This window comes from Astyanax mexicanus, chromosome 1 (genome assembly GCF_023375975.1).
Source record: "Astyanax mexicanus isolate ESR-SI-001 chromosome 1, AstMex3_surface, whole genome shotgun sequence".
NCBI classification, from domain to species: domain Eukaryota; kingdom Metazoa; phylum Chordata; class Actinopteri; order Characiformes; family Acestrorhamphidae; genus Astyanax; species Astyanax mexicanus.
The window spans coordinates 71,259,059-71,272,396 of NC_064408.1; the positions used below are offsets into that span (position 1 = coordinate 71,259,059).

The 13,338-nt window shown below is 37.4% G+C and overlaps 1 protein-coding gene and 1 long non-coding RNA gene across 2 annotated transcripts in view; both read left to right on the forward strand.

The window, feature by feature from the left end:
* Positions 1–8,065, forward strand: part of xkr6b (XK, Kell blood group complex subunit-related family, member 6b) — an 87,069-nt gene extending 79,004 nt beyond the window's left edge. Inside the window, exon 3 of the mRNA XM_007256629.4 lies at positions 583–8,065. Coding sequence (XP_007256691.1) covers positions 583–1,556 — 974 coding nt within the window. The 3' untranslated portion in view covers positions 1,557–8,065. The remainder of the gene's footprint in view (positions 1–582) is intronic.
* A 3,010-nt stretch (positions 8,066–11,075) lies between these two features.
* On the forward strand, positions 11,076–12,630 carry LOC125803902 (uncharacterized). Its single transcript, XR_007440323.1, has 2 exons — positions 11,076–11,563; positions 11,611–12,630. It is a non-coding gene; the product is annotated as an uncharacterized LOC125803902 (long non-coding RNA).
* The last annotated feature ends 708 nt before the right edge of the window (positions 12,631–13,338 follow it).

Consider the following 13,338-nt stretch of genomic DNA (forward strand, 5'->3'; position numbering starts at 1 on the left):
TTTAATCACGCACTGACGGGGCACATCATTGCCTTTCCTTGATGAATATCTGAAAAGGGCTGACTTGTGTATGAATCCAAGAAAAAAGGAATAAGAACTGTCATGGTAGAGACTTTTGAATTATCAACAGTATATGTGTGGGGACAAGCCTTTTCTGCAGCTCAGCAGATAGGCTGAGATGTAGGACCATTTCTCACGTTTGAGGTGACAGCACTGACAGCAACGCGGATGCCTCTATGAACATCCTGAAGAACACTGAGCTCAGCAGGATGAATAGTAAACTTGGCTATGCTATAAAAAAGGGTACATAGCAAAAGCAAAAGGTAAGTCTAGAGAGAGCATCTCTAAGAATGAGTCTGAAATGAGTAGAAATAATAAACAGTATTGTTTCTTGTATGATGTTGTAGCACACATTGTCAAAAAAATACACAAGTAATAAGACGTTGAATAATAAATCCATTTTCTTTCAGTTCTTAGGCATCATTTGTAGGCATTATTTGCCTTTTCAGCAACATACAAAATATATGACACTTTGTACCTGTTTCTCTTCCTACCTTTATTCCTCCCCACCCTCCCCTGCAGGCATGTCAGCTGTGGCCTCCCTCTTGTCCCTCTCTTGGGTGCTGGCCTCTTACCACAAGCTTCTGCGCGACTCTCGCGATGACCAAAAGAGCATGAGCTACCGAGGAGCTCTGGTGCATCTCTTGTGGCGCCTTTTCACCATTTCCTCGCGGGCGCTTTCCTTCGCGCTCTTCGCATCAGTTTTCCACCTCTACTTTGGCATTTTCGTGGTGCTGCACTGGTGTGCCATGGCCTTCTGGGTGATCCACGGTGGCACTGACTTCTGCATGTCCAAGTGGGAGGAGGTGCTCTTCAACATGGTGGTTGGCGTGGTCTACATCTTCTGCTGGTTCAACGTCAAGGAGGGCAGGACCCGATACCGCATGGTGGCCTATTACTCCCTGGTGCTGGTGGAGAACACCATCCTGACTGCCCTGTGGTACGCCTACAGAGACCCAACTACCACCGACTCCTATGCCGCCTCCATCCTGTGCGGCGTCTTCCTGTGCTTCGCCTCGGGAGTGGCCTGCATGATCCTTTACTATGGGGTCTTGCACCCCATGGGGCCAAGGCTGAGGGTCTTGGCTAGTTCCTGTTGTGCTGAGCTCCTCTGGGGCCTTCCTTTGCCCCCCGAAGCTGAGCCTATGGCCCCCACCCCAGGGCCCCGTGGCTCTCAAGCCACCCCTACCAGGGGCATGGCTTCGGGGGACTACGGAGAATTAGAGGAGGCTGCCACAGACACTTGTCTGCCTGTGTTCCAGGTGAGGTCCATGGAACCCACAGACGAAGCAGGCAGGCCAATTCGGCCCGAGGGGCCCCTCATTAAAATTGACATGCCCAGGAAGCGCTACCCAGCCTGGGACGCGCACTTTGTAGACCGACGCCTACGGCGGACAATAAATATCCTCCAGTACATCAGCCCCAATGCAGTGGGCATCAGGTACAGGGATGGGCCTCTCCTCTACGAGCTGCTCCAGTATGAGTCCTCCCTATAAAGGCAGTCTCTGCCATCCTCTCTCTCTCTTTCTCTCTCTCTCTCTCTCTCTCTCTCTGTCTAGCTCTATTTCTCTCTTCCTCTCTCAGAGTCTCCCTCTCATTCAGTCTCTGCTCCACTTCTCTCCATTTGGTGCTTATTTTCCCTCTTTTTGATTCAGTTACACTGTCAAGCTATTAGAATATATCTAAAGGTCTAAAAAGAGTTTAAACAGAGAATTAACATTTATTTTCACAAATACAAAGAAAAAAAAAACGTATTGCCGAAAAGGAGTACAAAGTCACAAATACAGTGTTTCCTAAACCTGGCCCTTGTTATGGTGTGAGTGTTCTAATGCTGTGTATGTTTGATGGTGTCCGTGTCCCTGTCAGCTCTGAGACGTGCTCTGAGAAGCCTCATGGGAATGATGGAGGACCATAATACTCATCATCGTCTTTTGGGTTTCCAGTAACTATTTTGTGCCTATATAATTGTGAGTGATTGTGAAGGAAGAAAAAGTTGACTAAAAAATGATCAACACAATCTAAACAGTTTAAAAGCACATTTAAGGTTTGTAAATCAAAAGCACACAATCAACCAGCATGTTTTCCACATCTCTTCTTCCTTTAAGTTGATAAGAGGGCAAATGTTCTAGATAATTGTAGGTTTCAATGACAAATTTTGCTTAACTTTCACCTTTTTTTAATTAGCTTAACATTTAACAAACTACTGTGTCTTGGATTATGGATATACAGAATATGCAAAGGTTTGGGGACCCCTGGTCAAATGGATCATTTTGTTGATTTTCTAAGTGAACAAATCCTATTCAGTGAACAAATATAAATGTGCAATTTTTTAGATCCTTTTAGTGCACAATATCTGTTTACTTTCCAATATTCTAAATTTGTACTTTAAACTGTGCGGAAGTGTTTTGTCATTGTTTTTGCATTTTGTTTTTCACTTCACAAAATCAATCAACATGTCATTTGACCAAAACATGGCCAACATATTTGCAGAAGGCTGTATGCTAGATGTTTACATGTAAGTGGATTTAATTCTTACAGTTGTGTGCAGATGTTTGGGTATCCTTGGACAAATGTTTGTATTAACTGACAAGTAGTAAACATAGTCTCTATATGTGATTACACATAAAAAATGTTCAGCAAATCCTAATGCTTCATATTCTCACATAATCAGATAAATCACAAAAAAAGAAATCTAAATCATCAGCTTGGCCAATGTAAACACCCCCTAGGTATTAGACCTTGATTTCTGAGTTGAGGTCTGAGGCATGTCACCATGCAATTAGGAGCTGTCAACTGAATCAATTATCCAAGCTTTATAAATTCCCTGACTCCTTTAGCATGGGTCCTTTTAAGCAAATGTTGAGTGTCAAAAGATCTGAAAACAAAAGTAATTGATGCTGACAGGCAAAAGAAAGTTCTGAGATGAAACTGCTCATATGCTGATGAGACAGGGAAATCCAAATCCCCACATTACTGCCAAGAAAGAGCAGAAAACTTTAGCTGAGTCAAGAGCATGATGCACAGTTTTGCTCTGCAGCATTGCTTCCAAAAATATAATCTTCATATATTAGTCATGAAAAGGAAACCTTACCTGCGACATTGTCACAAAACCCAGTGTTTAAAATATGCTACAGAGCATCTAAATAAGCCAGGTGATGTTGTTGATTCCAACTGCATTTTAAACTGTTTTTCATTGAAATCTGTCAAATACAGATGTTGTTTTACTATTAAGGCCAAGGCTGTCTAATATTCTGCATACAACTAAATTCCAATAATTAAATCTAAACAAATCACCATCCTCAAATAACGAGTGATGACATGGTTCTCCAATCGTTGTATAGGTTTGGGCAAATAACACTGCCAGAGGCATTTTACTGAATAAGAAGGCCTTAAGGTATCCATATTAAATGCCTTTACATTTGTGTATTTTTCATATTGTACCCAATAGTAGAGTGACGTCTGCTGGTCTGAGTTTTATGTGCGAGTGTTTACATTTTGCCCATTTATTGCATTTTTGTGTAATTCTTTATAAACAATAGCACAATAATGAAATATTTTGCATATATGGCTAAAGGCTTGTTAAAGATGTGTATTTTTTATTTAAAACTAATTCTAATAAATAAGTAGTTCCCAAAGATTGGAAGGATCAGGGTTTTTAGAAAACAATGGATACAAATGGAAAACACCAACACCAACAACGTATGAAATAATAATAATAATAATAATAATAATAATAATAATAATAATAATAATTTGTGTACTATAATTTATTGTCATAATTGTTAGAAATAAGTCGCACACGTTTCATTCCTACCTTATGGCTGACACAAAAAGTGAAATTCTTGCAAAATGTGGTGCTAACATTAATCTCTACGAATCCTCCATCATTCCCTACTCAATGAAGGTTCCAGCTCTAATGACTTAAACTAAAAAAAAAAAAAAAACATTTGTAAATTAACTATTATCACTGTCAGTTTTTGACTAGAAGGTATATTCATATTATTTTGATGTGCATTCAAATATTTACAAATGATTTATCAGGTAATTTCAGGTTACTTTACCTGAAATGAATCTGACTTTTCTTAAGAATGCATGCTAAGGCTGTGCACTTTGACGAGTAATTGGGTCTCAGTATATATGCCAGCCAATGTGTGAGTTTCAATGGTGCTTCTCTTTTTGCAAAATAATTGGAACAAAGCCCTGCCACATTATCATCAATTTCCAGTACGTAGACCATTTTGCCTCTGAGAAAAACGTAAAACTGAGCTTGAATGTGGTATTAACAGAAATTTTGAGGATGTAATAGGTTTGCCACAGGGACTGATGTCAATGCACAAATATTAGTCTCAGCCACAGAGTAAAAAATCTTTTATTTTCCTTTTCCTCCAATAATTCTTTTTAAAAACGTGCTAACATGCATCTTACCAAGTACAGCAAATATAAACATGCCAATTTACCACAAAAAATGGAGACATGGGCTACTACAGACCCCTTTGTGCCTGCTGTGATCTCAGACTGTTTGTGGTAGGTGGGGTGAGGGGCTTTTGCCAGGGATGGAAAAGAATCAGTTCTATTCCATCTGTCTCTGGGTCTGGTGTCCAGTCATTCGGCTCCATCCTTGGTTGCTGCTTTGGCCCTTACACCCCTATTACGTGAGTGTGATTGGGAACATTCTGATACAGAGGTTATATCTGGAGACAGCAGCCTGGGTTCATAAACTAGCCTAAGGGATTGAAAATCATATAGCACAGGGAACCGTTTGCAATGTATCATATTTTTCAGTAGTATATCTTCCAAATCCTGTTGTTTTGAATTTATCTATCATGCACACTTCTAGACACAGATACATTTTTGGTCGGAGATTAAATTATAAATTTAGAGGCTGCACTCAACTGTAGTCTAAAAAAAGAATAGTCTTAAAAATAAAGATTCCAAAGTGGGAAAAAATCTTTAATTAAGGCTAAACAGTAACATTATTTTTGATATTCATCATTCCAGTTCTCAGTGCCCCTCAAATCTCAGCAAACAGAAACTGAACAAAAATGTGGATTCATTGAAATGTAACATTCACATGTTGAAAAGGCATTGTTCCCATTTGACACCTTTATTTTTAAGAGTGTAGACCTGGTATAGCTTGTGTAACTCATATGATCTACCTTCCCCCAGACTGTCCCTAAGCTCTTATGGTTGCTGTTAGGCCCACAGGTCTCTGCAGCTCTTCTAGGTGCTCAGCACATCATTGCACTGTTGTTTGCTGGGATTTCACAACCCTCCTATTGTATGATTCATGATGGTGTGAATGATTAAATGGCCGCGATGGTTGGATGACTTGGCTGCCTGGCATCTGATAGTGTGTTCACACTTCATGTAGGGTCTCAGTTACTACGGGATTAACACTCTTCGAGGAGAGAGATAAACAATGAACCAGGTGCAAATACACTGTGATTCCTCTTTCCCTTGTTCCGCTTGTTCACTGCTGTTTCTGAATGGATTTGACAGGGAGATTGGCGGGAGGATGTGGCATGCAGAAATTCAGAATACGTTTGTTTAGATTACTGCCTTACAAGACAATAAATCACAGTCGAATCGCTGTATATATACAATAAATAGACACTGAATTCATAGACTATTAGATTTTCAAGCCCTTCACCGCAATGATTTATGTACACCAAAAAGGGTGCGCAACATCAGCCCTCTAATATTACACCTTTTGTGGTGCCTTGTTTCTCTGGGTGCTTCTATCTAGCCATGGCAGCCAGTACAGCAAACAACAATGCCAGTGTCTCTTTCTCTTTTCATACTACACACAGTACTGTAACCAAAAGAATCAGCTTCAGCTTAAACCCACAAATACAATGGGTTCGATGTAATGACATTCCTGTCTTTGGGCAAAACTAAATTACCAGTGTGTTATGAATGCAAGGCAATACTTAACATCGACTTGAATGTTGGGTTGTATGTTTTTCTAGTTGGAAAAGATGTACAGACAGCCTCAGTCTACTCCTTTTGGTTAAAATTGGATTCAATAAGGGATCACAATGTCCGTCATTCTACAGGGTTCTCTCAAGTAATAGAACGACAGTGATGAAGAAATTTAGCAGTTTATTTGATGAGTGTTAATGTATTTCTGTCTATGCCTTCCTCTGTCTTGCAAGATGAATGATCTGTAGTGCCAACAAGTTAACCTTCTCTGTCTGCTGTTTGTCTCTGTGAACAAAATGTCTAGCCAAATGGATTTATGCCTGCAAAAAAAAAAAAGACAAAAACAAAAAAAAACTAAACTATGTAGGAAAATACGAATAGGAGAAATGTTGTTTGTAGACAAGGTGCTCACTGGATCAAATATTTTAACCTGTATCTGAGATGGTATTGGAAGCATCGAAGGCCTGTAGTGCTGAATCACTGACTGCCCTGACATCACCCGGCTTCCTAGCATGCCCACAGAATGCATCCAACGGTGACGCCTCCGATATGTTTGCATGTTAGTTTTCTTCAGTGCAATGTTTTGCCCATTCCCTGGGTTCTTCGACAGCATTGCAGAGTAGCAGCTCATCTACTGCACTGGGTTTAGTTCTGACCTTCCTTGTACATTTGTGTCACAACCATCTGTATTAAAACAGAGCCAAAAGTTCTTTAGATTAAAAAAAAAAAAGAAGAAGAAGAAGAAATCAAATGGTGCATTTCTGTTTCTTGATCTGGTGCTTACACATATTCTAAAGGTGCTACCACACAATGTGGACTGCAGGACCTGTGTTGTGGCTCTCAGAGCAAGGCCACCATCTGAAGAACCCTGATTCTTTAAGCTCACGGACTTTCTCAGCTCTGGAAGAACAAGCACCTCAACACAGTTTACAGCTGAACTTCATTTTTTGAAATACGGTGGCACTTATTTTGTTCGCAACCTGCACAAAGAAACAACAGTGGATAAAGAATATATTGTATATTGGTTTTACCTTTTTGTATTTTGGGTTGTCTCTGTTTTTGTATCCTTACTTTGAATATGATTTTTTTATCTGCACTATGGTTTCTCTTCAGAGAAAAAAAAAGTGAGAAAGATGCATCAATTTGACATTCATCCAGTGGCATAAAAGTAATGCTGATAAAAAGGAATCACTAAAAATATAGAAGGTGATTGCTGTGTTGTATATTCCTGTCATCTCTATGTCCTAAACCTGTGTGTAACTCTTCTGTTATTGTTCTTGTAGATCTGGCTGTAATATTACGTTGGAAAATGATCTTATCAGTGGATATGGTTGTCAGAAGAATTTGCTGCTGATTTTAGATTTGTTATGAATGCTGTTGGAGATGGGCTTGAATAATACTGATTCTATTTTAGATTGTGTTAGATTGTCAATGTATCTGATGAGTATATAATGATATCCTGAATTTAAATGGGGGGTATTTAAGAGAGTCGACACAGAATTATTTAGCCAATTTTTGCTACAGTGTGCAGCATTTTATTTTTTTATTCTCTGACTATATTAATTTATTATGTTAAAAACATAAACAATGGTTTATTTGATGTTGTCAAATATAAATGAAAGTAAATTGTTTTGTTGAATGGATTTACTATTTTTTTTTAAAGCAAATTTGATGTCCAGTATTCTGGGAACAACATCAACGATGTTAATAACATACGGTGCTACAGTTGTTTTTCTGTTTGTTTGGTTTTTTTTTTTTCTTTTTTGTATACTTTGATTTTTAGATTAAAAAAGGAATATTACAACAGAAGAAAAGAAATATACTTGTCAAGCCTTATAGATCATGATATGAGACTGTTCATCTCTTAAGACAGAAAATGAATATAGTATTTGAAAGTGAGTACAAATAGCTATACCATAAAATGTATACTGTACACACATGCACAGTTTGCCCAATGACAGATCAAAAGTGGTTATATACAGATGTATATGTACAGATGTGTATGTGAATGTACTGACATGATAGAGATAGATTTCCCAGAGTAACAAATTGTTGTTTAATAAAGAATTATTACATTCTATAATTAATTTCATTACATTTAATTTTTTCATATAACTGCATAAATACATATGTATTGTATAAAGACAAAGAGACTGTTGTTTTCAGTTAATAGCACTACAATAACATTAAGAATGGTATCAAAAACTACAATGTTTTAATAGACATTTATACCATATTTAAACATATATTACTTAAAGGCGCTGTATACGATTTGAAATGCTTATTTTTGCAAGAAAAAAATATCCTTCTTACACTCTTCACCCCCAAATTCATGCACACACTTCGCCAAGGTAACGAAGTCCTTATAGAGATTCTGTCACACAAGACCAGGCTCCTTTTTTGTTATAAATGCTAAGAGATACTGGAAAAATACTGGAAACTAAAGGTCAAATTACATTTTAAATCTCTGATAAAAAAAAAGTAATTTGGCTACCAGTAGCTTGAACTCGATGTTTTGACTTGTTCAGAGCTTCACATTAAGGAGAACCTCCTCCACTTACGCCATTTTAAGCATTAGAAGAACGTCCAATCATATTTTATCCAGAGACCTGTCCCTTTAATTATAATATCTCTGGCAGCTTATGGATAAGCAAACTGCTAATTGCTACAATTGCCAAGTACACCTCGCTGCAGAACCACAAGTCCAGGGGGTGGGGCTGGATCTGATCCAACTCTTCCTACGTCGTGTTTTCATTGGTCTGAAGCAGATCGGACTCTTCCCCATCCGGTTTTACTCACTCGCCTTTCGGAGTCAAGTAAACAATCACGAACGGGGAAGAGGAGAAAGAAAAAATATAAATAACAATCTGGCAGTAACAACATCCTCATTCTATACTCTCAGTGTACTGGGCATTTTTCCAAGCTCTTTGGAAAATTATACATCGTTACACTCTTTTTATAGAACTCTGTTTTTTGTTCGCCATTTTGATTGTGTATTAATATCTGTAATTATAAATGAACATGGTAGCTGGTAGATAAGACACTCATTGGCATCCTTTATTTTAATTATTTATTTTTTATTTTGTCTTTAGGCCATTTTTATTAAAGATAAAAAATGAAATAGTTAATATTTATATAGGAAATGTACAGCATTTTATTATGTTTGTAATCACAGACATGTTCCTTCTTTTAAATCTGTATTGTGTGATTTAAATGTGCTACGTAGCAAATAACATTTTCCAGGATTTATTTGATAAGATAAAAGTCCTGGTCGGGAAACGTAAGCGACACGTTTTAAGTTTAACGACGAATTGAAATGCGATGACTTAAAACCAATGAAAAGAAGATATGGGTGGTCAGGAGGTCAGGCTCCACCCCTTGGATCAGATCCAGCCCCACCCCCTGGACTTGTGGTTCTGCAGCGAGGGGTATCTCACAATTGCTGCTGCTAACAAAACCAGTTATGACTGTCATCAACACTCACAAAAAGGAAGAAAACAACAGCAAACATAAGGCAAAGTTTCCCACCTCTTGAGCATTAATAGTTCAGAGGTCCCTCCACTGTCTAAATGCTTTACTAGTGTTTACATGTGTCAGGTCTAAATTAAGATATTTTTCTAATCCCTTTTTTCATCAGTTAGTTTTTGGTGTTCCACATCTACAGCTTGTTCCAGACACAAGTATGTCCTGTGAAGCAGGACGCCAAACAAGCACGCCCCCTGTTGTTTATTTGCTGTAATAGTGTTGTAAGGCTCAACTCTGATTTTTGCAATGGTGGCCTCCCATTCTTTCACTAATGTCTGTAAATGCCGACTGCATGAGTGCTTGATTTTATATGTTGGTAGGTTGCTGAGGTTGCTGTCTGGAACAATTTATCATGTATCACAAACAGTGGTGTGAAAAAGTGTTTGCCCCCTTTTATGATTTCAGATTTTTTTACGTGTTTATCACTCTTAAATGTTTCAGATCATCCAACAATTTTAAATATTAGTCAAATACAACACAAGTGCTGTTTTTATTATCAAGGGAGAAAAAATGCAAACCTACATGGTCCTGTGTGGAAAAAGATTGTAATTATTGTTATTTTAGTCTTTTTATTTATTATATTATTTATTTCCACTATTCAGTTATATGTTTAGCTATTTTTGTATTCCAATATGAAGCTATTTATGTTCGAGAATTCCCTGTCATCTTGGAATAACCTCCCCTAATAATCACTGACATAAGTGATATCAAAGCATTCATACTGTTTTATTTTCAAGGTGTTTATTTTTCATTTAGGTGAGGTAAAGCCTGAACTGTCCCCCAGTTTTGGTAAAATACCACGGTAATTCAAATGATAGAAAATTACTAGTGAATTAAAATAGATTTTTGATAAGAACAGAACATGGTCAACATGAACCATTTAAAATGTTTGCAGCTCTAGATCAACCACGTTTTCATCAAATGCCAATTTTTACCTAAAACTGTGACAGGAAAAGTGAAAATAAAATTTGATTAAAATGGGAACAATTGAAAATCATGTATATCCAAAACCGGAGCTTTACAGGAGAGAAATAAAACTTTCAATAGAAGTCACCCACTAAACATTAGACGTCTTATGGACGTGCAGATCATGTCTATATTGCGTCGGTCGGTCCAAGACCAATTCTGTACGTCTACACGACGTGCAAACTAGGTCCGCTATTTGGACGTCTAACTATGACCCCACTTGGACGTCAATATGCAGTTAAACATTTGAACGTCGGACTAGGTCACTTTTTTGGACGTCATGGGGACGTCTTATACAGGTGCAGGAAATTAACATTATTTAAGAATATATTTATTTTTAAATGTATGTCAAAATTGTTGTTATCAATATTGTTAATCACTATGAATATAGATTATTTATGATTAAGCATCATTTATTTCTAATTATTTATTTGAGTATTATATTTTTATCTATTTAATTAATTAACGAATGTAGGTATTTATTTACGTATGTTTTTATTTTTATTTGGAAATGCAATTTATGTGGAAAATTGTTAAGTTGATTTCAACCAGTCAGCTTAACCAGTTAGCTTAGCGTTAGCTTAGCGTTAGCTAAGCCATAGCATGAAGAAGTAAGTTTATGTTAATATTACATAAATAAGGCAATTTAAAATAGTTTGTTGTGGGAAAAAAAATATTAAAATAGCTTAATATGATGTGTGAGAATTAAAACGGCACGATAATTCTCGTCAGGTGTTAAATGTGTATTCCCGCCTTTAGCTTAGCGTTAGCTTATCGTTAGCTTAGCGTTAGCTAAGCCATAGCATGAAGAAGTAAGTTTATGTGAATATTACATAAATAAGGCAATTTAAAATAGTTTGTTGTGGGACAAAAATAAATGGCCATCTTCAACATTTTCTGAGATTTCTAATTTGTCTTTTTCTACTTGTGCAGATGGAGTCATGAAATGTGACGGGACAGCCACCGAGGACTTAATACTTCGGAGCATCTCAAACATGCACCACAAAGACGTGGAGGACACACCGCTGTCTCTCAGGACCTAGAATCTTAATGAAAGTATAATGATGTTAAGGGAAGGTGTAATGGAAAGGTGTAATGTAAAGTTGTAATGGTGTTAAGGGAAGGTGTAGTGGAAAGGTGTGATAGTGTTGAGGGAAGGTGTAATGTTAAAGGTGTGATAGTGTTGAGGGAAGGTGTAATAGTGTTGAGGGAAGGGGTAATGTTAAAGGTGTAAGTTAATAGTGTTAAGGGAAGGTATAATATTGTTAAGGGAAGGTGTAATGCAGGGGTCTCAAACTCATTTTTGACGAGGGCCACATTGACATATTGGCTGTCCTCTGAGGGCCAGATGTAACTTATAAATATAAGAAAATGTAACCAGATGTAATATAAAATGAATGTAATTACTCCTTAATGTTAAATAACTCTCAATATACTATTTATTCAATCAAATATTACAGTTGCATGGAAAAATGTTTGCTTGTTGCTCTATTAACATAAATCCTTTTAATTTGTCATGTTATGAAATCCAAAAACTCCATCAATCAAGAACCAAACTATTCAAGTGAATAGAAATTACATCAAGTACAAGTTATATTAACTTTGATCAAAACGTTTGATACTGAAATAAGGCTTAATAAATATAAAATCAAAAATTGTGAGCTGTGACAGATTTAGCATTTCCTCAGATTTAGCAGTTCCTCATCCAACCACTAGTCGGAGCTGCAGCTGCAGCACCACAAGCCCGCAGTCTTTGCTTAGTCAGAGCTACAGCCCAGCCACGGGCTACAGGACTCAGCTGAGCCTGTCTGGAGCGTTTTGAAATTTTTTAAGTTCTTCTGTGTATGAAATAAAATAACCCCACTAACCGGATAATACAGCTCTCTACAGTTCATCTTTCAGCCCAAGCAGCTAACAGCAGCAGTTTAGAGCAGCGTCACGGAGGCACTGCTCGGATTACATTATAAACAGGTCAGTTAGCGCGCTGCTAACCTCAGGATGTTTATAACTACGGAGTTTAGTGGACACACCACGGCAGCAAGGTTAGACTGTTGAAGGCTACTGAAGACTACTAAAGCAGGCAACGCAGCGTAAGCAAAAAAAAAAACAAAAACCACACACACACACCAAAATACAAGTTAAGATAAAATATGAAAACGAACATAATAAAGCATAAATAATTAAATTGAATTGCGGGCCAGATGTATGTTTATTTTGTTAACCCGTGAGGGGCCGTATGAAACCGCGTGGGCCGGTACTTTGAGACTCTGGTGTAATGTAAAGGTGTAATAGTTTTGAGGGAAGGTATAATATTGTTAAGGGAAGGTGTAATAGTGTTGAGGGAAGGTGTAATGTTAAATGTGTAATAGTGTTAAGGGAAGGTATAATATTGTTAAGGGAAGGTGTAATGTAAAGCTGTAATAGTTTTAAGGGAAGGTAAATGTTTAGTGAAATTGTTATGGTGTGAATCTAAGGTGTATGTTATGTTGATGTAAAATAAAGGCATTAACCCCAAATGAGATTTACTCATTATGTTTATTATTATATTAATGTTTCCCCAAACAGAAAGGGTCAATTTAAAATCAACAGTGGTAAGATGGGGGTAATTAATTTATCCCTTGCTTTTACTGGTTCTTTGCAGGTTGACATGTTTTGAAAAAAGTGAGAGGGTTGAAATGCAATTTATTTGTAAAGCATATTGTGTATAACTAACGTGCATAACTAGTTCCAGAAGGTTGTGAACCTGTTCCAGTAATTGTTTGGCTTAGCTTTGTATGCGTTTCCAGTTAACTGCTGAAGCTGGAACAATGGAACAGTTGCCACCGTCTGAAATGGCACTACAGTTATGCAGGGAGCCTCAAAGTA